Below are 25,617 nucleotides of genomic sequence, written 5' to 3' on the forward strand. Positions count from 1 at the left end.
CCAACTCTTGGACAGTATTATAAATAATAGACACTTTTGATCACTGCTCTGAAATAACGCTCAGAAAATATGAATACAGTAACACAGCTTTCCAAAATTTGGAAATGTCCTCTAATAATCGTGAGGTATTTTCACCAACTTACTTTGTTTCCAGAAACTTCATTGGGATCACTCGGGATTATAGAGAAGGTCGAGAAGGTCCGGCCCAGGGATGGAGAAGGCGTGAGATGCCAGTTCTTCCTTGCACCCTTTGATGAGAAGTGTCTTCTTTCCTTCCTCTTTCTTCCTATGGGGTGGTCTGTCACCCTCCGTCATCCTCTTGGCCTATCTGAGTTCTCGCCTGTTTCCTTTGGACTGGTCCTTTGCTCAGTAACAAGCATTTGACTAGGACTCCTGGGCCGTGGAAGTCGCGTTCTGCATCCACGACGCCTTCTCCTGCCTCTGAGATCCGTGCTGGCGGAGGGACCACACCCTCCTCCTCCTCAGCCGTCACTGGCGCTCACCCCGCTCTTGGAATGTAGTGGTAAATGCTCTCTGGTTGTCACTCAAGAGCAAGATAGATGGAAGTTTACCAATTTAAAGGTGATCTTTAAAAAAAATTCACACTTTATGCATGAGCATGTGTGCGTGTGTGTTAAGTCACTTCAGTCGTGTCCAACTCTTTGGGACCCTAGGGACTGTAGCCTGCCAGGCTCCTCTGTCCCTGGGATTCTCCAAGCAAGAATACTGGAGTGGGTTGCCATTTCCTTCTCCAGGGTATCTTCCCGACCCAGGGATCAAACCTGTATCTCTTATGTCTCCTGCTCTGGCAGGTGGGTTCTTTACCACTGGTGCCCCGTGGAAAAACCCACAAGTATAGATTGGTGAAATCTGTTATGAATATATGCATGAATAGATTATGCATTAATCGATGCATGAAGTGCGTTAATCTATGCATGAGCATAGATTAAGGAAATTCTGAATTTGTTCTGCAGGTAGTTTTCCGTTTTAGGAAGTAAAATATTTTATTGGCGCATAATTGCTTTACAGGGTTGTGTTAGTTTTTCTGCTTTACAGTAAAGTGAATCAGCTGTATATATACTTAAACCCCCTCTCTCTTGAGCTTCCCTCACATCCTCAATGCCCCCGACCCGGTCATCGCAGGGCGCTGAGCTCCGCTCCTGTGCCAAACAGCAGGCTCTTGCTAGCTGTCTGCTGCACGTGTGGTAGCATCTATACATCCATGCTACTCTCTCAATTCGTCTCCCTTTCTCCTTCCCCTGCCGTATCCACAAGTCCCTTCTCCACATCTGCATCCCTTTTCCTCCCCTACAAACAGGCCCATCTACACTATTTTTCTTTCCATATGCATGCATTATTATACAATTATTTGAAATAGTAAACACTTTTGTTTGTTTTCCGATTGTGGCCAAGCCAGTCCTTCCACTTTCAGAAATGAGAAAATTTAAATGGAAAAATGATCCGATCTGTGATCTGTTGAGGATGTCAGATCCTTTAAGCGTGTTTATTTAAGGACTCATTCTGTGGTCAGAGCTCTGCCATTCTATGTTCTGAAACACCCTGTGTTCTTTTTTCTTTCTGTGATACCCTTGCTAATCTCCAGATCTCACTCTCTCTCTCTTTTCTCCACTGCTTTTGAAAATGTCATGTGGTGAAGGCTGGGAAGATGTCTTTATGAATCTGGGTAATATGCTGCTGGTGAAGCTGGGCCGACCAACCACGGGGCAGAGGATCCCATCCCGTCAGGCCTGGGTAAGGGTCCCTCTCGGTGTGTAGGTTCCCAGGCAAAGCAGGTTCCAGCCCCCTGGGCGGTCCCAGTGAAGAGTGGCAGCTGCTGGCTGTTAGGGAGAAGCATGCAGGGGTGGGTGCACCCTCTAGCGTCTAGAGGGCCCCGGGGTTTGCAGGGAGTGCTGAAGTCTTGTCAGTGTCCACGTCGAGCATGGCCCCTCCTCAAGTCTACAGAGCTCCCTGCAGTGCAGGGCTGTTTGGAGCTCACTGCTTGGAGACCCCCAAGCATTAAAGCAGGTTTTTCCATTTTCCCCTTCATCACTTGCCTTTATCTGTTATGCAGGACACAGATGTCTGAGAGTTGAAGCTCCCCAGAAGCCATCTCCTTTCTTAGTGATGGCCCCATACATACAAGATATTTTTCCCAAGTTAAAGAGGCTTATATTCAGATATTCAAAAGAGAGCTGTAAGAGTGAATATTCAGCTTGCTTTTCTTTAAATGCTGCTGCTATTATTAACTGGAGATTTTTGCAAAGCCACGGGAGATGAAAGGGCAGCACGTTCCCGTTTCCTTACTTAAAATGTCTTCTGTTTCATAGATCTTGTCTTCTGGCTGTAGGATTTTGCAGAAATTGCTTTCCAGTTTCTCAGAGAAATTTGAATTGGATAGGAATCCTGTTGGTAAAGATTGTGAACTCCCGGTTTTTCTGAGCAGTGTGTTTTAAAGACTGGGTTTTGCAATTCAGTTAATTTTATTACATCGCTTCCTTCTATGGCAGCTGAAGTAGGTAAGTCCTCAGACACAAATTTATATGATGTCACACACATTGTTTATTGATGAATTGTGGGGATGTGCACGTGTCATTTCTTCTGTGCCCCTTTTAGCTTTATATCAATAAAATGCTCCTTAGTCATTTCTCATGTCATTCATCAGAAATTCTCTTTATTTCTTCTGCACAAAGCCAACTGAAAATGCTGAAGAAATATAATGAAGTAGTTACTAAAATAAATATTGTAAATAGTGACGTGCCAGAAAATGCTAAATGAGGAAAGAAATTGAACACAGGGTAGATGCCATGAAACTTAATCAAGCATCTGCCTTTCATGTCCTCAGCAGATTTTCTTAGGGCGGATAACTTTGCATTTGGTCAAAGAGCCTTTGAGAGATCTTGGTGAGCCCAGAGTCGGCCTACAGAGTGGCTTTTGGTTGGCTTGAAATCAAAATGACACTTTTTCTACCCCAGGGTTTCTGTGAACATGGAGCCTCAATGGGCAATTTCTAGAGGCTCTGTTTCCCTAAGACCTGATTATGTGTCTGTTCACCGACTCAGAACTGTGCCTTATTTGTCTTTTTTTAAAAATTGAAGTACAGTTGATTTACAATGTTGTGTTAGTAGCAGGTGTATAGCAAAGTGATTCAGTGATACATATATTAATATATATGTGTAGCAGATATATGCATTGTTTTTCAGATTCTTTCCATTGAGGTTGTTACAAGATATCAAATATAATTCCTTGTGCTATGTATGCAGTAGGTCCTTGTTGTTTTGTTTGCACTTCTCTAATAATTAGCCATGTTGAGCATCTTTTCATGTGCCTTTTGGCTATGTATGACTTCTTTGGACAAATGTCTATTTATTAGTAGACTTTCTGCCCATTAAAAATTTTTTTTTTTTTTATTGAGCTGTATGAACTGATTGTATGTTTTGGCAACTAAGCCCTTTTTAGTCACATCATTTACAAATATCTCCTCGCATTCCATAGGCTGTGTTTTTCATTTTGTTTATGGTTTCCTTTGCTCTGATAAAGCTTACAAGTTTAAGTCCCATTTGTTTATTTTTGCTTTTCTTTCTTTTTCCTTGGAAGATTGACCTCATAAAACACTGATACAATTTATGTTAAAGACTATTTTTCGTATATTCTCTTCTAGGAGTTTTATGATGTCACGTCTTATAAAGACTTTCAGCCATTTTCAGTTGATTTTTGTGTATGGTGTGAGGGAGTATTCTCACTTCATTGATTTGCGTGTGCCTTACTTTATGTCAATATTCAGGGATCTTTGTTGAATGAATGAATGACAAAATCGGTAAAACGTCCTTGCCTCCCGTCCGTCATCTGTCATCCCGCTTACGTCTCCCCCCGCCCCTTCCTGCACCCACAGGCGCCCCCCTCCCCTCTCTGCTCTCTGGGGGGCACTGTGGCCGGTGGGGGGCTGGCTCCTGCTTCTTCTCTGTCCTCTGCCGCTGCAGGTCTGCTCCAGGCCACTCGCCTGGGGGAGCCTGCCTCTTTTCCTTCCATGCAGAGAGCAATCTAATGGACGATTTCACACTAATGTGTGGGCGCCTGCCAAGAGCAGAGGTTGTTACGTGCATTTTAACAAGGACAAGTAAAGAAATTGATTTCTAATTATAGGATGTAAGGCATCATAAAATAAGACTTTTAGAAGCGAGGGCCTCCTGGGAGCCTATTTTGCCTTTGTGCAATTCAGCCCAGTTGCAGAGTGGAGAGGAAAAGTTGGGAGTATCATGTGTGGTCCCTTCCCGGAGATGAGGGCCGGGGCCTCAGCCCTGGCTGAGGGTGGCTCTGTGAACGCCCCCTTCTGTGCCATCTGCCCTCTGGGAGACTCACCTCTGATCCTCAGTCAGAGTTGGCACTCGTCATGCGTCTAATGCTGGCGCACAATAAGGACTCACCCAAGGTTTGTTATTTTGCTTTAAAATATGTTAAAATGTTTAAAATATCTGAGACCAAATGTTTTAATGTAGTCTAGACAATTCACTAACACAATTTAGTCTCCAGTGGCATTAGGGGTAAAGAATTCGCCTACCAATGCAGGGGATGTAAGAGACACAGGTTCGATCCCTGGGTCAGGAAGATCCCCTGGAGGAGGGCGTGGCAACCCACACCAGCATTCTTGTCCGGGGAACTCCATGGACAGCAAAGCCTGGAGGGCTATGGTATGTGTGGTCAGAGAGAGTCAGACATGACTGAAGCGACTTAGCACACATACATGGAAGGGTATGATTAGAATTGGTGTTAATCTTTTGATTCTTTTTCTGGAAAACTCTGCCATGCAGAAACTCTACGTTAAATTTCCAAATCTGGGGTGGGGGTGGGGGGATCAGTTGCTAACATTTTAGCAGAAAACAAGCCAACGTTCCTGGGCACTATTGTCATTTTTGGTTTTACAAGACCTCAGAACTAGACTATTTATAATTCTTACATCCTGTGGGTCATTTCTTTTTCTAGTTGGGAGAAATTGCAATGTGTGCCCCAAAGTTAAACTATTTCAACAGACCTTATGGTACTGACTTAAATAAAAAGCATCATTTTCATTGTACCACGACTGAGAGATTGCAATGTATTCTTTCAGCAATTAAAACCCTTGAGGGTTAATTGGGAGATTTGGATTGACATATACACACTACTATATATAAAACAGGTAACTGATAAGCAGTCTCTGTATAGCACAGGGAACTCTATCAGTACTCTGTAATAGTCTATATGGGAAAAGAGCATTAAAAACTACTGAAATATATATGTATCTGTGTATACCTCAGGGCTTTCCAGGTGGCTCAGTGGTAGAGAATCCACCTGTCAGTGCAGGAGACACAGGAGTCTCGGGTTCGATCCCTGGATGGGGAAGATCCCCTGGAGAAGGAAGTGGCAACCCACTCCAGTATTCTTGCCTGAAAAATCCCATAGACAGAGGAGCCTGGCGGGTTTCTGTCCATGGAGTTGCAAAGAGTCGGACGCAACAAGCACACACATTTATTTTATGTGTATAACTGGTGTGTATATATAACTGATAAATGTATAACTGATTCACTTTGCCGTACGCCTGACACTAACAGACATCGCAAATCAACTGTGGTGGTGGTTTAGTTGCCAAGTGATGTCCGACACTTGTGACCTCATGGACTGTAGCTTGCCTGGCTTCTCTGTCCATGAGATTTTCCAGGCAAGAATACTGGAGTGGGTTGCCGTTTGCTTCTCCAGGGGATCTTGCTGACCTAGAAATCAAGGTCAAATCTCCTGCCTTGCAGGCAGACTTACTGACTGAGCTATGAAGGAAGCCTGTACTTAAAACAAAGCCAAAAAAAAAAAAAAACCATGAGGAAAGTTTGCTGTGTGAGAAGGCCTGGTCACCCTTCACATAGCATCTAGGAGCTCCATGAAGCTGCTTGGGGCTGCCTGGGATCAGGCTCGGGGTGCTGGGGCTGCAGCAACTGCTTTGAATCACAGAGGGTTTTAATCACAAGTCTGGGCAGCCTGAGTTGCAAGCCTTTTACTGTTTGATGCTCAGACCGGGGCATTTTGGACATGAGGCAAACTTTGTCTTACTATGTCATTTTGGGCATGAGGCAAACTTTGTCTTACTATGTCATTTTGGGGCTGAATCTCTGACTTACCATCCAGGACACGCCTGCCTGATTCTGGTTACGTCCTGTGTTTAAACAAATGACCGAGCTGGTCCTGCCTCCCCGAGGGCTTTGTGGCTGGTGTTTTTATCTCTTGACACAGCTCTCATTCTTCCAGCTTTATCTGCGTGTTTCTGTCAAGCAGTCTTTTAGCTTATTTTTATCTTGTTTGGTTCCCTTACCTCTTATCTGCACTTTAAATGAAGGACATGGGGAGAGGATTTTTGTGAAGACCCCTGATTTCCCTAACCGGGCGGTCTTGCTGCTTCTGATCAGTTCTGTGGAGATCCAGATTGTACCGAAATTCAGCCACCGAAGTCCTCACTCCCCGCCCCCCATTAGTCTGCTGGGGCTGCTGGAACAAGATAGCAGGCTGGGTGGCTTAAACCACAGAAGTGTGTTATCTCGCAGCTCTGGAGGCTGGGCATCCAAAATCAAAGTGTCAAAGGTCTGGTTCCTCCCGAGGCTGCAAGGAGAGGCTGTTGCATCATGTCTCCCAGCTTCTGTGTTCTCTGGCCATCCTTGGCGTTCCTTGGCTTGTGGACGCATCACCCCGATCTCTGCCTGCCTCATCACAGACAGTCTCCCTGTGTGCCTGTCTGTGTCCCGAGTTCCCTCGTTTGCAAGGACACCCGTCCTGCTGGATCAGGGCCCACCGTCCTTCAGCTCGACCTCACCTTACCCGATGCCCCTGCGACCACCGTGTTTCCAAACAAGGTCATATTCTGAGGTGCTGGGGGTGGGACTTCAGCAGAGGGATTTTGGGGGCACACAATTCAACCCACAACACCCCAAGCATCACCTGGGAGAAGTCTAGGTTTTTGGAGAAATGCCATCACTCGTTTCGGTGCCTTCTACATCTGAAACGATGACACCGCTAGAGTTTGCGGGTGGTCAGAGCGTGTGGTCCACACGGCTTCCTGTGGGTGCTCTAGTTCTGTTCTGCTTGAAGCGGCTGGACTCGGTTCAGCGTGGCTCCGTGTCTGACCAGGCAGAGCTGGGGGGAGGCAAAGTCACAGCGGCCAATTCAGCCTCTGGGTCTGAGCTCTTCCTCCCGCCTGCGGCCTCTGCCGCCCCTCCCGCCCTGGGGGCCCCGCAGTGGCCCCTGCTTCCCTTTCTGAACCTTACTGCCTGCTTGTGATCAGGAATTTGGGTTTCTATTTCTTTCTTTTTTTAAAGGAAGCTCTTGTTAATTTATTTCTTTATTTTCAATTTTTTTGACCACACTGCATGCCATGCGGGATCTTAGTTCCCCGACCGGGAATCAAACCTATGCTTCCTGCACTGGAAGCATGGATTCTTAACCCCTAGAGCGATTCTGTTTCTTTTTCTTGCCTTTTACATGTTTTATTTTGCTTTAATTAGTTAACTATTGAGATACAGTTGGCATATAGCATAATGTTAGCTTCAGATGTGCAGCATAATGATTTGATACTTAAACATACTGTAAAATCATCACCCTATGTATATACAGAATTTAAAATTTTCTTGTGCTGAGAACTTTTAAGATCTACTCTCTTAGTGATTGCTTGTTTTTCTTTTTTAAAATTTTATAATTAAAAAAATTTGTTTGACCTCACTGCATGGCATGTGAAATCTTAGTTCCCCAACCAGGGATCAAACCTGTACCCCCTGCATTGGAAGCGTGGAACCTTAACCACTAGCCCACAAGTCTCTGCTTGCTTATTTTTGAGAATTTTATCTCAGGCCCCTTAAGAATACTTTCACAGTCCCATGCAGTCAACATTTTCTCTTGCGTTTGTAGGGGACACTTTACATTGGCGAGTTTTTAAGGAAGTTCTCAGCTGAGCACAGACGTGGTCTCCGTGCAGTTGGGAGTGCACAAGGCTTCCGCTCTGCTCACTTCTCATCAGCTGGTGTAGATGCGGTGCTCTCCTGTGAGATGCAGGGAGCTCAACCTGGTGCTCTGTGACAGCCTAGAGGGTGGGAGGGAGGTCCAGAAGGGAGAGGACATGTGTATACATACGTGTGTCCATAGGTCATACACACAGGTGTATGGCAGACACCAGTACCACATTGTAAAGCAACTATCTTCGAATTAAAACTAAAATATTTTAAAAATGAATTGCTGTTGCAGAAAGCTTCAGGCCATTCTGGCTGTTGAATTTTTAGTCTGTTGGAAACCTCAGCAGGAGAAGGCGTTGTCTCAGGCACTGCCCCAGGGAGAGGTCTGACTGAGCAGGGGTTACGGATGTGGCCTTTCTCGGGAGGGTGGGTGGGATGGGTGGGTGGGATGACCCAGGGGTGGTGAATGCAGAGGGGAGAGCAGTGGAATCCCGGGAGGACAACAGCATTTTAAAAGACCAGCAAAATCCATGGCGGATTCATGTCAATGTATGGCAAAAACCACTAAAATATTGTAATTAGCCTCCAACTAATAAAAATAAAGGAAAAAAAAAAAAAGGCCAGCAAAGAAAGAGGGAAGGAGACCAGGGCAGGTGAGGAAGGAGAGGGGCCAAGCAGGAAGGTGCGGCGTCGTTGAGGCTGAGGCGTTTCCAGGAGGGCGAGTGTTCAGTTCTGAGGGTCAGGAGCGTGGATGACTCTAGCAGCGCGGGGCCTGGTGGAAACGGTGCTCCCGCGCTGAAGCTCATGTCGGAACTGAGCAGGCGGAGTCCGGAGCAGCGGATGCCCTGCAGGATTCTGAATGGAAGGGGAAGAAGAGGGTCAGTGTCCAAAGCAGACTTTCAGGGCCGGGGGAGACCTTGCTCAGTGCTGAGGAGTTTTCCGTGTTGGCTAGGGTGTCACGTGGCACATCTCTCTGCTCTTTGTAGTTCTGCAAATTGGTCCTTAGATTTAGAGGCTTGATCACAGTCAGGTGTGATCACTTGGGCAAGGCTGCTACTTCCAGGGTGGTGTTGTGGCAACGCCAGTGCCTTTGTTGTGAATTTGTCAGCATGGCTGATGGTTGCTGGGAAATATTAATTCATTTTGTTGTTGTTTACTTGCTAAGTTGTGCCCAACTCTTTGCCACCCCATGGACTGTATCCCGCCAGGATCCTCTGTCCATGGGATTATCAAGGCAAAATACTGGAGTGGGTGCCATTTCCTTCTCCAGGGGATATTCTCCACACCCAGGGATCGAACCTTCGTCTCCTGATTGGCCAGCAGATCCTTTACCACTGAGAAATCTAGGAAGCCCCATTAATTCATTTAGGCATTCTAAATGTGATACTAAGCACATTTCTTAATATTATCAACAGATAATTTCATATTGCCTGCCAAGTGAAACTGCGATTTTTTTTGTTGTTGTTGTTAGAAAAACATCAGTTGATGTTTTACTCTATGCCAAGCACTGTTCTAGGTCCTAAGGATAGAATGGTAAATGCAGGTCTGGGTTTATGAAATTTGAAGTAAAACAAAACTCAGGGTTTTGTGAGGTTGGTGACTTTTGTGGCAGAGCTGCTCACATTGCAGGCAGAACCGGTGAGGACTGTGAGGGAGGACGGTGAGTGGCTGGGATGTGATGGTGGGAAGGCAGCGGTGGGATGCCCAGAGGCACCCAGGAACATGGGTGGTGCCCAGGGACTGAATGGTGCTTGGAAACGGCAGTGAAGCACTGAAGTAATTTTCAGAAATGATCCGTTACCCTGCCAGAAAAAACACATACAAAGTGCAGAGGATTTCATCATATTATTCTACAATTAAAAAAAAAATCACATGAAAGCAACATGCAGACAAACCTATTAGAATGGCCAAAAGCCAGAACACTGACCATACCCAATGCTGGCATGAAAGTGGAGCTCATTCATTCAGGAATTCTCATTCATTGCTGGTTTCCATGCACAACGGTGCAGCCACTTTGGAAGACGGTCAGTCCTTAGACAACTGAACATACTCTTGCCATGCAGTCCAACAATCTTGCTTCTTGATGTTTGCCCAAAGGAACTGAGAACTTATATCCACATGAAAACCTGCATGTGGTTGTTTATAGCAGCTTTATTCCTAAGTTCCCAAGCTTAGAATAAAAAGATGTCCTTCAGTAGGTGAATGGCACTGTGGTACATCCTGATGACAAAATATTGTTTAGTACTAAAAAGAAATGAGCTATCAAACCATGCAAAGACACAGGGGAAACTTCAATCGATATTACTAAGTGAAAGACAAAGTGAAAGTGTTCATCGCTCAGTTGTGCCTGACTCTTTGCTGCCCCGTGGACTGTAGCCTGCCAGGCTCCTCTGTCAATGGGATTCTCCAGGAAAGAATACTGGAGTGAGATGCCATTTCCTTCTCCAGGGGATCTTCCCAACCCTGGGATGGAACCCAGGTCTCTTGCATTGTGGGCAGATTCTTTACCATCTGAGCCATGAGGAAAACCCTGGGAAAAGACTACATACATAGGATTCCAACTGTATGACACTCTAGAAAAAGTAAAACGATGAGGCAATAAAAAGCTCAGTGGTTTCCAGGACTGAGGGATTATTAGAAGCACACGGAGGGTTTTAGAACAGGGAAACGCTACATGACATGGTAATGATGGATCTGTGTCTTTACACATTTGTCCAAGCCATAGAATGTGCAACACCAAGAGTTACCTCTAAGGTAAATGATGGATTTTGTGTGATTATGATGTGTCATTGTGGGTTCAGCCTTGATAAAAGATGTTATCATTCTGTGTATGGTGTTGATAATGAGGGAGGCTGTGTGTGTGTACACACGTACACACCCATACAAAGGCAGGGAAGTATCTTCCTCTCAGTTTTGCTGTGAACCATAAACTGTTCTAGAAACTAGTCTTTCAAACAAAAGACAACACAGACTATTCTATGTGTGCACTACAAATCCATATGTAACTAAAATATATATAAAATTAACTGGTTTTCATTATTTTTTGTTTCTATTTTTAATCAAACGCTTCCTTCCCTTTTAATGATGTCATTTTGATCCCTCCTTTAAGCAGATTCCCTTTCCATTGCCAAGTGCGTCCAGATGCTGGGTCGTCTCCGGCTTGTGGGGTCTCTCTGGCTGTTGCTTTCAGGGTCGTTGCACGTCGCTGAACATGTGCTGAGCAGGGGGACCAGGTGGCCTGGGCCCCAGCAAGCCTGCGGGCAAGGCAGGCTCTGCAGCCCTCCTTGGGGTCTGGGTTCTCTCGGGACACCAGTCAGCCGTGTGGGTCATCGGCAGGGGTTAATGGGGGCGAGTCTACTGCAGAGTCAGCTGCCTCTGGGGTGGGGGCCCTGACCTTCAGCCCAGTTTGTGTCTAGTGATGGGGGGGTCGGGTCCTCACACAGGGCCTGTGCTGTGAAAACCTCCCAGTGCCTGCTCCCCGAGGGGTCTGTCCACCCGAGACCCCGAGCGAGACCCACGGAGGAAAACAAAGCAAAACAAACAGGGGCTTTGGCCCTGACAGCAGAACTGCGGCGAGGGCAGGCGGGCCTCTTAACTTCCCAGGGCCCAGCGCGGCTCGCAGAAAGTTTTTGTTGCTCTTTTTTGTTAAAATTGTGTGTCCCACGTTTCCTTCTCTTTTCTCACACCTTCCTCTCCCTGTCTGAATTTGAGTTCTCGTCTGTTTCCTTTAAGCTTTTCTATTCTTCTTATGCGTGTTCTCCCTTTCCTTTTTTCCCCCTGGTGCTGGGTCGTCTTGCTTAGAGAGGAAGTGTTTTCCATCTGGAGTGTGAACTCTTGAGAACTGCTCTGTGGCTGCAGATTGTGAAGTGCTGGGCTGCGGTTTCTCTTGCCAACAGCGTTTTTGTCCCATGGATCCACTTGCTGAAGAGGAAGCTGGTGTTTGGCGGACATGAGACCTGCATAGACAGAGTATTGCGGTTTAACACAGATGGCATGTCTTGTTGTATTTTATAATAAATTGTTTTTTCAAGAGTGGTTTCCCTTCTCTTCTGTCCTCTCATCTCTACTTTTTTTCTTTATTGGAAGTATATTTTGCATGTAATATTATATTAGTTTCAGTGTACAACATAGTGGTTTAGCCTCTTAACCCCTTTCCCCTGTCTCACCTAACCCCCCATTCCCTTCCCAACTAGCAACTGCCAGCTTGTTCTCTGTATCTATGAGTTTGTTTCTAGTTTGTTTGTTCATTTGTTTTTCATATGGTATTTCTCTTTCTCTATCTGACTTATTTTACTTAGCATGATACCTTCTAGGTCTATCCATGATGTTGCAAAGAGCAAGATTTCATTATTCTTTTAATGGCTGAGTATATTCCATTGTGTGTATACACCTCACCTTCTTTATCCATTCATCTGTTGATGGACACAGGTTGCTTCCATCATCTTGGCTATTGTAAATAATTCTGCAGTGAATATAGGGGTGCATGTATCTTTTCAAATAAGTGCTTTCATTTTCTTTGGATAAATACCCAAAAGTGAGATTGTTGAATCATGTTGTAGTTACATTTTTAATTTTTTGAGGAACCTCTGTACTATTTACACAGGCTGTACCAATTTATTATGTTCCCACCAATGGTGCATTCTGTCTGTCCTCATCCTCACCAATACTTGTTATTTCTTGTCTGTTTTACAATAGCCATTCTGGCAAGTGTAAGGAGCTGTGTCATTGTGATTTTGGTTTGCATTTCCCTGATGATTGGTGATGTTGAGCATCTTTTCATGTGTCTGTTGGCCATGTGTGTGTGTGTCTTCTTTAGAAATATGTCTGTATTTATGTCTTTATGCCAGTATCACATTCTTAATTTATGTAGCTTTATAGAATAGTTTGAAATCATGAAGTGTGATGCCTCCAGCTTTGTTCTTTTCCAAGATTGTTTTGGCTCTGTGGTTCCATATAAATTTTAGAATTATTTGTTCCCTTTGTTCTCTTAAAATTATCAGGGACTCCAAAGAGTCTTTTGTTAATATAGCTTATAACTATCAATATTTACTGTATTAGAAATTAAAATGGTGTAAAACTGAAAAGACCAGAACTTACAAACTGTTGTTGTTCAGTCACTTAGTTGTGTCCAACTCTTTGAGACCTTATGGACTGAAGCACGCCAGGATTCCCTGTCCTTCACTATCTCCTGGCGTCTGCTCAAACCCATGTCCATTGAGTCAGTGATGCCATCCAACCATCTCATCCTCTGTTGCCCCCTTCTCCTCCTGCCTTCAGTCTTTCCAGGCATTAGGGTGTTTTCCAGTGAGTCAGTTCTTTGCATCAGGTGGGCAAAGTATTGGAGCTTTAGCTTCAGCATCAGTCCTTCTAATGAATATTCAGGGTTGATTTCCTTCAGGATGGATAAGCTTGATTTCCTTGCAGTCCAGGGGATTCTCAAGAATCTTATCCAGCGCCACAAATTGAAAGCATCAATTCTTTGGTGCTCAGCCTTCTTTATGGTCCAACTCTCACATCCTTACATGACTACTGAAAAAACAATAGCTTTGACTAGACAGACCTTTGTCGGCAAAGTGATGTCTCAGCTTTTTAATACATTGTCTAGGTTTGTTATAGCTTTCCTTAGAAGAAGCAATTGTCTTTTAATTTCATGGCTGTAGTCACCATCTGCATAATTTTGGAGCCAAGAAAATAAAATCTGTCAATGCTTCCACATTTCCCCCTTCTATTTGCCATGAAGTGATGGGACCAGATACCATGATCTTAGTTTTTTGAATGTTGAGTTTTAAGCCAGCTTTTTCACTCTCCCCTTTCACCCTCATCAAGAGGCTCTATGATATACTTTTAAATAACTTCTATGCAGAGTACATCATGTGAAATGCCATATTAATAATTCTCCTGGCAATTTTGATTCCAGCTTGTGAATCATCCAGCCTGGTATTTCACATGATGTACTCTGCATATATTTTAAATTAGCAGGGTGACAATATACAGCCTTGACATACTCCTTTCCCAATTTTGAACCAGTCCATTATTATATGTCTGGTTTATAAGTACATATCCCATTAGCCATCAGAGCCTCTGAAAACATCAGTATATTCCTATATCATGAGTGAATTTCTAAGAATATATATATTCTTGTATAATAAGATTTAAGAAGGTAAGTTAAATCTTAATATAACTGTGAAAATAAGTTTGCTATTGCAGGTCTCAGAGCGGGAACTCCCTAGGGTCCTCAGACCACACTATAAGAACTACTGACTTAGATAGCTGGTAGTGATTTACTGAGCACTGTATGCTGGGTATGCCAGCTATCGTGGTAGGGAGGTGGGACAGTATTAGAGAGCTTTCTTGGTATCCAGGAATTCATATCACATGTGGGTTCCTGCTCCATCCACGCAGAAGACAGCTTGTATATCTGAAAGATGAGTTTATGTATATATTCTGTGAAAATGATTTGCTCTCTCTTTTATGACCATTAAAATTTCAGTCATTAGGATTACAATCTGTATATTTGATACTCAAACCCTCAAAGTGTTTGAGTCCGCAGCCCAGCATCACCACAGAACAGTCTTGTGATATTGAGCCTTTTGATATGGTCACTACCAAGAAAAACTCCAGGGGGTTCAGTTATGTTCCTATTATATGGTTAACCAAGGAAATCTTGAAGGAATAGGTGTGAACAACCAAAACAATCCTGTTTTCTATTTATGTTCTGACCTCTTTCAAAAATCCTTTTCTTATAAAAAAATGTGGTGTAAAGGTATCATTTACACTCAGTGAGACTATGTTAAATAACATCATTAATCATTTTCATAGAGCTTTCTGGATCTCTCTACCCTCACATCCAAGGATTCAAGGACCAAAATGTAATCACATGCTTGTTCTCCTCAGACAGTTTTGAGGATGCTGGGCCACCAAATAGCCAGATGGTCTCAGAACCCGGAAAAAACATCACGCTCACTTGCCAGCCTAAAGAGAAGAGTCTGTTAGAGGAAGTGTCATGGGAAAAGATCCAGCCCCAGCAGATCGACGTCTTAATAAGCTGCAACTTGTCCCACGGAAGAAGTTACACGTCCAAGTACCCAAGACAGATACTGAGCAACTGCAGCCACGGCATGAAAAAGGCCTTCGTCACCATACCTAATGTTACAGGCTCCGACTCAGGACTCTACCGCTGTGGCTTCAAAGCCAGCACTGGGGAAAAAGAAACCTTTGTGATGAGGCTGACCGTAACCGACGGTGAGTGGGTGGCGTCAAAAATGGGAAAAGCCCACTGCTGTGGGTTGGTTTCTTTTGTCTTTCTCATGACTTTCTTATACAAAACACCTTTAACGATTGAATTTGGTAAGGTGTCAGTTATTGAATGTTATTCTTTATCTTGGTGATTCGTTAATCTCAGATTTAACCATAATAGAGCTTTCCGATATTTTTGGATCTGTCATATTCCAAAAATTTTTTTTAAAATTCAGTGAATCTGAAAAATACGTGGTATCAACACCCAGTACGTTTTGACTATATCATTTCTTTGTTTCTTAAGTGTCTTTTTTTAAAAAAATTGTATTAATTTAATTGATTGATTTCTGGCTGTGCGGGGCGTTTGTTGCTGCACAGGCTTCTCTTGAGTTGCAGCGAGTGTTTCTAGTTGTGGTGCGTGGGCTTCTCATCACGGGGCTTCTCTGCTGTGGGACATGGGCCCGAGGGCTTCAGCGGTCGTGGCCCCTGGCTTCTAGAGCACAGCTCACTGGCTGGGGTGCCCAGGCTTGGTTGCTCCTTGGCATGTGGGATCTTTCTGGACTGGGCATCGAACCTGTGTCTCCTGCATTGGCAGGCGGGCTCTTTACCCGCTGAGCCACCAGGGAATCCCCTCAGATGTTTAATTTCTAACATTTCAATTCTGTCCAAACTGGCTGACGGTGGTGACTGCGTTTTATCATCCTTGTGTCTCCATCAGCAATGACAGGACGGTGTTCGATTGGTACCTGCTGAATCAGCGTTGAGTAGAACGTAATGAATGTGGGGTAAGGTGTTTGCTCCTTTGCCAGATCTGAGCTCTGGTTCCCTCACTTGTTTTCAGGCCTGCGAGCAGGAACAGACTGGCCCTGAAGCTTTGAGACTGACCTTCAGGGGCTCTCACCTGAGCCGACTCAAGGCCCAGGGCTTATTTTGTATCAGTCACTTGTCTGCTGTGGCATAATGAAGCCCTAAAACCTGTGTGAGAGTAAGAAAAAGTGGTATTTCACCTGCTGAAGTGCAAATACAGAGAGACCTGTGCGGACTTGTATAGAAGTCAGTCCAGAGGCCCGAGTTACATCCTAGCGGGAGGAAGGCTGTCTCAGACTCCCCCTTTTGCCTCTGGGCAAGGGGAACATGTCAGAGAAAATAATCTGTGTTTACCGATGACAGAAATTTTATTTCACTGTATTTTCACTCTCTGCTTCCTGCCCTCCTCTCCTTCCTTTCTGCTTTCCTTCCCCCCTTCCGTCCTTCTCCCCATCCACCATATCTCTTTCTCCATTACTTTCATGGGCTTCCGGCCACCTCGTGTGCTTTGGCCTGCGTGTAGACCTTTGAGCCGAGGCTTCCTGGGACGTGGCTGCCCTGCACACGTTCTGCTCACGCTGCCGGCCGCAGCGCCTGCCTGCTTCGGGAAGAAGAGGGGGTTTCGTGTGTACGGCAGCCTCTGCAGCTGTGTGTGCGAAGGATGTTCTTGGCCAGAGGTTAGCAGTTGTCAGTACGTGATCACCTTGGATGGCATCAAAGCTTTCTTTGCTTCTCAAGTGAACAAGAGGGTTAATGCAATGTTGAGTAGGGAGGAAATATTCAGGGGAAAAAATTTAACAGAGGTTCTTCATTTTAAATGGTGACTCCATTCCTTCATACATACAGAGAAAATGCTTCTCGCCTTAAAGAAATACTCTTGCATTATAGAAGTGTTTTTAACACCTGGCCAGAAAAAGAAAGAATAAAAGCAATCATTAAAGCTTCTCTGGTGGTTCAGTTATAAAGAACCCACCTCCCAATGCAGGAGATGCAGGTTCAATCCCTGGGTGGGGAAGATCTCCTTGGGAAGGAAAGGACCACTCACTCAGGTATACTTGCCTGGAAAATCCCACGGACAGAGGAGCCTGGTAGGCTACAGTCCATGGGGTGGCAAAGAATCGGATATGACTTAGCAACTGAACAACAACTCAACAACAAGTCTTCTCTCAGAGACCGAGGTAAGGGAGTATTCTATTCAGAAAATGTCATAACCATTGTCAAACACAGCTGAAATAAGATCATGCCCATTATACGTTGAAAGAGTTATTATAAACATCTTAAATCCTAGAGAAAAATGAATTCTTAGGAGGTATAGTTATTTAACTCTAAATAATCAGTAAAAATGTCTTTCACTTATCCAAATATGACTAAATTCCTTGCACAAAGCTATTTCTTTTCTCTGTACATAAGCCATGGACAGTATTGAAAATGACTGAATGTAATGATCAGTATAGTTAGGGTTCAAATGTTTTGAATACTTGAAAACTGGATCTTTGACATTCAATTGACAGGTTGAAAGAATATCAATTGGGCCCACTAGTAAAACGTTATAATTGACAGAAGATGATAGCTGTTGACTCAATATTTTGGTTTAATTTCTTTTCAAAATAACTGTAAGTAAAGGTTGAAGATTAAAAAAAAATCAGATGGAAAGCAAAAATAGATCACTTGTCTTTCTTTGATATGATTTGATTATTTCAAGTCCTAGGTCTGTTTGGTCAAAAATCAATGTAGGGATGAAAGCAGAGAGACAGGTATGAGATGTGGAGCTGATCTAACTTATTTCAACTGTCGAGGGAAAGGTGATGGTGACACAGATTTTGTAAACTGCTGGGCATCCTTTTGTGAGCTCCCATCAACTTCTTTTATGGGATCCAAAAGAGATTTTCAGGACTCTCATATTCTACACACATGCACAGGCATGTACACACACACATGCACATGCACACACATGCACACATGTGTGCGCACACACACATATACACACACATGCTCTTCCCCTGACTTTGCTAGCCTGTATTCATCTTCAGACAAGTACCAGGTACTGAGAGGCCGTGGAAAAGATGATATGATGTCAACCGATACATTGTATATCCAGGCCTTGACTTATTTTGAGCAGAGGCAGAAAGTGGCAGAAGCATTTTCTCTGCTGAATGAAATGTTTGTTTCCCCTTCTTTGTACTCAAGACCTGGGAAGTAGTCTAAAATGGGTCCAGACTGAGATTTCTGAAATTGGAGCTTGTTTAGACCACAGGGGCCAGGAACAGGGGAAAATGTAGGTATACTTACAAAGACCAAAATTATTTTGGACCTTTAATATCCTCTGGATTTTCACTAGTCATGGGAAAAGTATTTTAACTTTTCATCAGAAGGATTTTTGAGGTCTTCTAATGTTAACTAAATAGCATTCTGACTACAGTTGTTTTTATTGATTACAAAAAGAATGAGGATCAAAGACATGAAAGCAGTCCTCTCAGAAAGTTTCTGGAGAAGACCTGTTTCTAACTCTGCTAAGAAATATCCTTCTCCAGTCTTTTCCCACTAATGAGGGTATTCAGCTGAACCATCAAGTTTCAAATAAGACTTTGATGATCAGAGCAGAAGAGTTAAAGCAGAACCTGGGGACTTACACAGAAGGCATGGGGAAGGAGGAGTTGGGGGGAGGGGCTTACCTGGTGTCTCAGATGGTTAAGAACCTGCCTGCAATGCAGGAGACCCAAGTTTGATCCCTGTATTGGGGAGATCCCCCAGATAAGGCAGTGGCTACCCACTCCAGTACTCTGGCCTGGAGAATCCCATGGACAGAGTAGGTGATTGCAATCAAAAGACTAGGTTGGTGCTGAGATTCTGAGTTATGGGTTAATACAGGAGGTAGTCTCAACTGAATGATAGCTTGGTAAAATTCTGGATGTTGTAAAAGAGCAATGAAAGTTACCCTCAATTCTTTATCACAGGTGGCACAAGGCAGCATTTCAGGACGTGTCAGTCAGATAGTACAGAATAAGCAAGAGAAATTGGAGACAAAGGAAAGTAGCTAAGAGTTGGTTGTGACAGTCAGCACATCAATGAGGGAGCTCTCGAGTGGGCTGCCACCGTCACATCCTGGGTCTTTGGCCAAGAAACAGGAGCCCACAGTTTGATAGACAAATTACAAATGGCATATGAATTAGAAAAAGGTACCCCTTCCCTGCACCGATGCAGACCCAAGCTTATGTACCAGCTTGGTGATAGGCCCCAGGTCCCCTACCACTCGGCTGGGCACATGTGGCCTGGTGAAGCGGAAGGTGTTGGTCAGATGGGGATGTCAGCCTGTGTCTGTCACCACCTCCACAGTCACTCACACCTTCCTCCTCTCCTCCTCCTAACCCATTTACTCATTCTCACCACAGTTACCTCGTTTCCTTTAGAGTTTCGGTCAGATCTCACCATCTTCATGATCTGTAGCTTCCAGTGCTTCCCTGCCATTGATCCATTAAGCAGCTTTAATTTCTCAAACTTTTGTAGTGGGTAAGGTGATAGGCTCAAGTCACTGAACAACTGCATCTATTGTCAATGACCCAGACCATTACATTAGAAATTACTTGAGATTGAGGATCATGACATCTCTGCTTAGAGATGTCAAAGTATCTTTCCAGAGTATGCTTAGTAAGTGTTCTTGACCCATACTGCGCATACCGATATTCCTGTATGTTCTAGAAGGCACTGTGTCCATTTCATTTTCCAGTTTTCTAGCTGGATTGCTTCTGGGTTTTCTTCATCAACACTTAACATTTGAGATTTAGTGACTGCTAATCAAAGAAACCTGAGCTCTCAGAAGGTCCATTGGAAAGTTTGGGGAGAAAATCCTCGTGAGTTTCGTTTACATATGTATCTTCTAAGAAGTATATCTTCTTTTTAAACTTTTCTTGTTGTGCACATTCTGTATTCAGTTCAGTTCAGTTGCTCAGTTGTGTCCGACTCTTTGGGACCCCATGAACTGCAGCACACTAGGCTTCCCTGTCCATCACCAACTCCCGGAGCTTGCTCAAACTCATGTCCATCAGGTTGGTGATGCCATTCAACCATCTCATCCTCTGTCATCTCCTTCTCCTCCCACCTTCAATCTTTCCCAGCATCAGGGTCTTTTCCAGTGAGTTGGCTCTTTGCATCAGGTGGCCAAAGTATTGAAGCTTCAGCTTCAGCATCAGTCCTTCCAATTCTGTATTAATGGTGTGTAATTACTAGTCGACAGACGTGGAGGATGGACTTTGTAAATGAAGATTGCAGAAGTTTTCACTAGGAAATTATGGGCCCACAGCCAAGAGAATCTTCCCTCACCTTTCTTTTGTGAGGTATGGGTCGACAATTCCTCTAGGTATTCCTAGAGGAATAGCTGCTCTAGGTTCTAAATCTTGCCTCTGATGGCTTGCGGAGATTACTGACTCTGGTCTCTGTGCTCCTGAGTTGGACTCTGAGACTATTAAGGAAGAGGAATAAATTTCATTTCTTTATTTGGCCTTAGTTTCTGCTAAAATTCATTGTTTTCTCCAAGCTGATTTGGATTTCTAAAGACTTTGAAGTTGTAGACAAAATATAATTTTTAGGGACTTATTAATCCAGAACTTTCTGTCCGACTCTTGTGAATTTATAATAGATGTGACTATTGTAGGCGCTGGAAAAGACCCTGAAGTGGTGGTTGTCTGAGCTGGTCCTTGCCGGGCTCCCAGATACGTCTGTTTCCATGACCTGATATGATGAACATCTGCCTTTTATGATCTCTTCCTCCAGAGAAAATCATGTCTCGACAGCTTATATCCTGGAACCACAGGACTAGAGTCTCAGAGCCCTGGTGTCACTGCCTGCAAGCTCAGTATCCTCTACCAACACAGACCACCATGGTTTTTAGCCCAGTTTAGTTGTTATTAAAATTCTGGATGATAACTGGATATCCAGATGAAACTTACTGTTTCCATCATCACAAACGAGTTAGCTACTCAGTCAGGGCCCTGTGATGTCCTTGTAGCTTTACTTTGGGAGGAGGAAATGGCAATCCACTCCATTATTCTTGCCTGGAAAATCCCATGGACAGAGAAACCTGGTGGGCTACAGTTTATGGGGTCACAAAGAGTCGGACACGACTGAGCGACTGAGCACACATCACAGCTTTACTTCACGTTTGCCTCTGCCCACATCTTTCTTTTATGAGTCATCGAATTAAAAAAAAAAGCAAGCAGTCAGTCAATGTGTTTTATCAGCCCTACATCTTGATTTATTCATCTTTCCTGAAGCACACAATCCTGGAATTTTGGCCTGAAGTCATTTTTTGTACATACCATATTTGTGTAGATAAACAAGAAATTGAATTGAATGATGGTAATGACAAGTTAGTATCAGGAGAAGGAAATGTTGAAAACCTCATGTTAAATTGATTTGACGGAGTTCTTGCATAAGGAGCATTGTTGAGTGTTTGTTGTCATCACTACTGTAAAAAAAGTAGTTGGTGGTATTGTGTGTGTGCGCACATGTGTGCTCAGTCGTGTCCGATTCTTTGTGACCCCGTAGCCTGCCATCTGCTCTGTTCATGGCATTCTCCAGGCAAGAATACTGGAGTGGGTTGCCATTTCCTCCTGCAGGGGATGTTCCCGACCCAGGGATTGAACCTGTATCACCTACATTGGCAGGTGGATTTTTTTTTTTTACCAATGAGGCACCTGGGAATCCCCGAGTTGATGGTATTAGAAAGCAGCTAATCCTAGGAACTGTTTTTCTGTAAGTGGATCTTTATCCTCAGCCTGAATTTTAAATAATTTTCATAATGCTTTCGTCTCTCTAGAAACTCAGAGTTCAGGTAGGAATTCATATTCAGAAAAATGTACTGATTTTCCTCCCACTTAAAATCCGTGACCACACTTACCTGAGAGACCTGTCTAATGACTCCAACCACAAAATAGCCATTTGTTCTTCCTTGTCATGTGTGATTTTTTTTTTTAATTTTAAAACATCTGGGAATTGTTAATAGCTCATAATGATCTCTTAGAGCCTTATTAGGAACCGAACGTAGATGATTGTGTGAATTTTTCCCCAAAGGCAAGTAGCAAACCTCTTAAATTTTTAAAAAGACAGTTCTTTGTATAAGGTTAACGGCATTTCATTCTTAATAGAAATTCTAGTTTTAAATATTGCAGTTCAATTAGTCAGACAACTACTTCCAACTTCAACTGAGATATTTCGAACATGTTCTGACCTGACCCTTGACAAGCATTCAAAGGTGACCTAGTTCATTTTCAGAAGACTATATTATTTGAAAGAAAAACAAATGAAGAATAAACGCTGTAAGGCCTGTCAGCTGTAGAGATACATCTTTGAACCGCCCATTTGTATTGTAAAGTTATGTATACTGAAATGATTCAGAGTTTTCTTTAAAGGTATTTATTCAACAGCATAGGGCTTCCCTGGTGACTCAGGTGGTAAAAAATCCACCTGCAATGCAGGAGACATGGGTTCGATCCCTGGGTCGGGCAGATCCCCTGGAGAAGGGAATGGCAACCCACCCCAGTATTCCTGCCTGGAAAATCCCATGGACAGAGGACCCTGGTGGGCTACAGTCCACTGGGTCATAAAGAGTCAGACATTACTGAGTGACTAACACTTTCACATTCAACAGAAGAATATGCTTGGATAAATTTTTATAAAATAAATATTTTTCAATCCTCATTGATCCCTCTCCACCTTATTTTCAGAATTAATTGAATGTAGTTCACTTTGGCTAAAACTCAGAAGTAACTATGATGCTCATAATCTTTTAAATATAAAAGTGGTTTTATTTAATTAACCCACAGGAGGCAATTCTTCCTTTCATGGATATAGGGTTGAGCTGTTTTAAGTTCTCTGTAGCTCTGGTCAGGAGTGCAAAATGGCTTTAGCAAAGGTGAATAGTGAGTGATGAAAAATCCTTATCATTTCAATGATGGATATGGGCAAGTAAAGAGTAATTGTTGAGATGAGAAGAAACGATGTTAACAAAGGATAGAATATTTCTTGTGACTTCAAATCAAATAATCTTAAGGATGTGATGATATGCAAATGACTCCCAAATCAGGGCCACATAGGAGGCGTGTTTACAAATATAAAGCAATACAGGTTTGCACAGTGTGATTATTCTCCTGTCATTTTTCATGTTTTATATTGAGCATTCAGATAAATTCTTCACTCTTTCAATGTGCATATGTGTATATGCATTTGTGAATTAAGATAACTGTGAATATTTGTTAGGAGGAACAATCTGCCAGATGGCAAACATTCAATAAATACATGTGCTTGTGTGGGCAATTTTACACTCACATGAAACTCACAAATCCCAAATACTTTAATCAAAACAAGTTGTTTTGCTTTTATGTTGATGACTGTCTTTTCTTCCTGGTCTCGTAAGTAAAGATATCAGCTTTGAAATCCAATCATGCAATTCTTTTTTTAATAAAATCATTGGCTATTTTAAAAATGGAGAGAATGGATGGAGTTAAACTCTAGAGAATAGAGCTGTAGATTTTGAAATTATTACCAGATCCCTTGTTTCTCATAACCAGGCATTGACTTTTACATGTTTTGTAGAGCAATTAGTAAACATTTTTTCGTGTAACATAACTTAAAGTTGGACAGAAAATATTAATGTTCAGCACAATGCTTTCTGTTTCATATTCTGAAAATATCTGTATGACATTTATAGCACATTTATATATACGCCTTTATAAATGTCATATAGTTTGAGGTATAAAGTTTTCTAAGGACCCAAGGGAAAAGTTATAAATAGCAGTTATAAGAACCAAGTGGCACAAGGCTTTGTCTTGGCTGCTATATGACAGCCTTGCATATTATGTTTATGTCTGTGCCAGTCACTCCAAGACGTACTGATAATTAGTCATGCCGTTGTCACAACAACTCTATTCTTATCTACATTTTATGGATGAGGAAGGTGAGGCGTGAAGAGCTTAAGAAACTTATTTCAGGCTTCATAGCTAGTAAGGAGCGGGGCTGGGTTTCACTGCCGTGAAGATGGGCTCCAGCATTCTTGTTCTTAACCACAGCGCTGTATTACTTCTCCAAGCAGAAGGAAAAAAAAAAATTAGTGCCATCAACAGCAGCATCACAGGAGAAGCTGGCTACGGTGGAGTTCCACAGCCTTGCACTCTTCCTTTCGGGAAGTGAATAGGTACCATAGGTCACCTACTGAACCAACATGTGGAGCAAGTATAGGCAAAGGAGGGGGGGTTTGATCGCCCACTGTTTTCTCCCAGCCCCCCATGCTTACATGTACTCAGGTCATCCAGGTGCTGTGTCTGTGGATTCCCCACTGACTCGTCCCCTTTCCTGGGGCTTGTGAGTATCATGAAGTCACGTGAGGGAGGCTGTTCACACAGTCTCACGTTGTTCAGTCACTAAGTCATTACTGACACTTCGCGACCCCATGGACCGCAGCACTCCAGGCTTCCCTGTCCTTCACTATCTCCCAGAGTTTGCTCGAAGTCCATTGAGTCAGTGATGCCATCCAACCATCTCGTCCTCTGTCGCCCCCTTCTCCTCCTGCCCTCGATCTTTTCTAGCATCAGGGTCTTTTCCAAGGAGTCGGCTCTTTGCATCAGTCTCACGAAGGACAAGTGAAATCAGGTAGCAGGTATTAGGGCCTGGAGGTGACGGCTGGTCCCGTCCATGCCAGAAACTGAGAAGGGGACTTTAGGAGGAGCCCCTGAGCAAAGGTTCTTGCTGGAGAGAACCGGTGAGAACTCAGCTCTCAGGCGGCTTCTCAGCTTTGCAGCCGCCTGCCTCCTGGGTTTTCACCAGGCCCACCCAGTACACTCGCCCCGTGGCAGAGCTCCATTCCCCTGAGCAGCTTCCCTGGAATCAGCTTAGAGTTCCCCACACCACCCTCCTTCCATTTGAAGTCTCTCCTCTGTCTCCTTCCTCTCAAATCCTGCTTTCCCTCTAGGTCTTGTAGATGATGAACGACCACTGAACCCAGAGCTGGAGTTATTAGCTATCAGAATAAGGGCAGCAAAGGCTTAACCCTCAGAATCTCCCAAGAAAAAACAAAAGTTTCCTTTCTATGTTAAGTATTCTGAAGAGTTATAGTCTTTCATATTTATGGACCTTTATTTGAACAGCTAAATACATGAAATATTTCAATGGTATGTTATGCCCACCATGTCTTATTGCATGGGTGAAATGTTCATCTAGATTTTAGTGGAACATTTGAAAATTTTCCCATTATATCCTCTTTAATTAGCATAATAGTGACACTCTGAGGTAGAGTTACACTTGGTTAAACAACAGTAACACAACAACGTGTTGGGGAATTAGAATTAAAAATAAAATCTTCTCCCTACCCAGAAAACTGCTCCACAAGGGTAGAAGGGAAAGAAAACAATTTTATTATTGAATAAGCATTAAACCAGAATTGTGATATGCGTCACAGGCAGTCCACTAAGAGACTGCAAAGACAGAAGGAAATCTTAACTTCCCGCAGATGCAACTATACGTATGTTTCCAAGGTAAACAGTAACTAGTCCTCGAGTAGGAGGACTTGAGAGCACCATTTGTCTCACATAGCTCCTCCTAAATTCACCTGGTATCTGAGTGACCACCTGTG

The 25,617-nt window shown here is 43.5% G+C and overlaps 1 protein-coding gene across 4 annotated transcripts in view; it reads left to right on the top strand.

Moving 5' to 3' along the window:
- Positions 1-25,617, top strand: part of CD226 (CD226 molecule) — a 102,052-nt gene that overhangs the window by 32,507 nt on the left and 43,928 nt on the right. For all 4 annotated transcript variants that reach the window (XR_006265001.1, XR_006265002.1, XM_043444410.1 and 1 more), the window contains exon 4: positions 14,850-15,197. Coding sequence is in view for 2 of the 4 variants with exons in the window: in XM_043444410.1 (XP_043300345.1) it covers positions 14,850-15,197 (348 nt within the window). In the remaining 2 variants the exon portion in view is untranslated. The remainder of the gene's footprint in view (positions 1-14,849; positions 15,198-25,617) is intronic.

This window comes from Cervus canadensis, chromosome 23 (genome assembly GCF_019320065.1).
Source record: "Cervus canadensis isolate Bull #8, Minnesota chromosome 23, ASM1932006v1, whole genome shotgun sequence".
Taxonomy (NCBI): domain Eukaryota; kingdom Metazoa; phylum Chordata; class Mammalia; order Artiodactyla; family Cervidae; genus Cervus; species Cervus canadensis.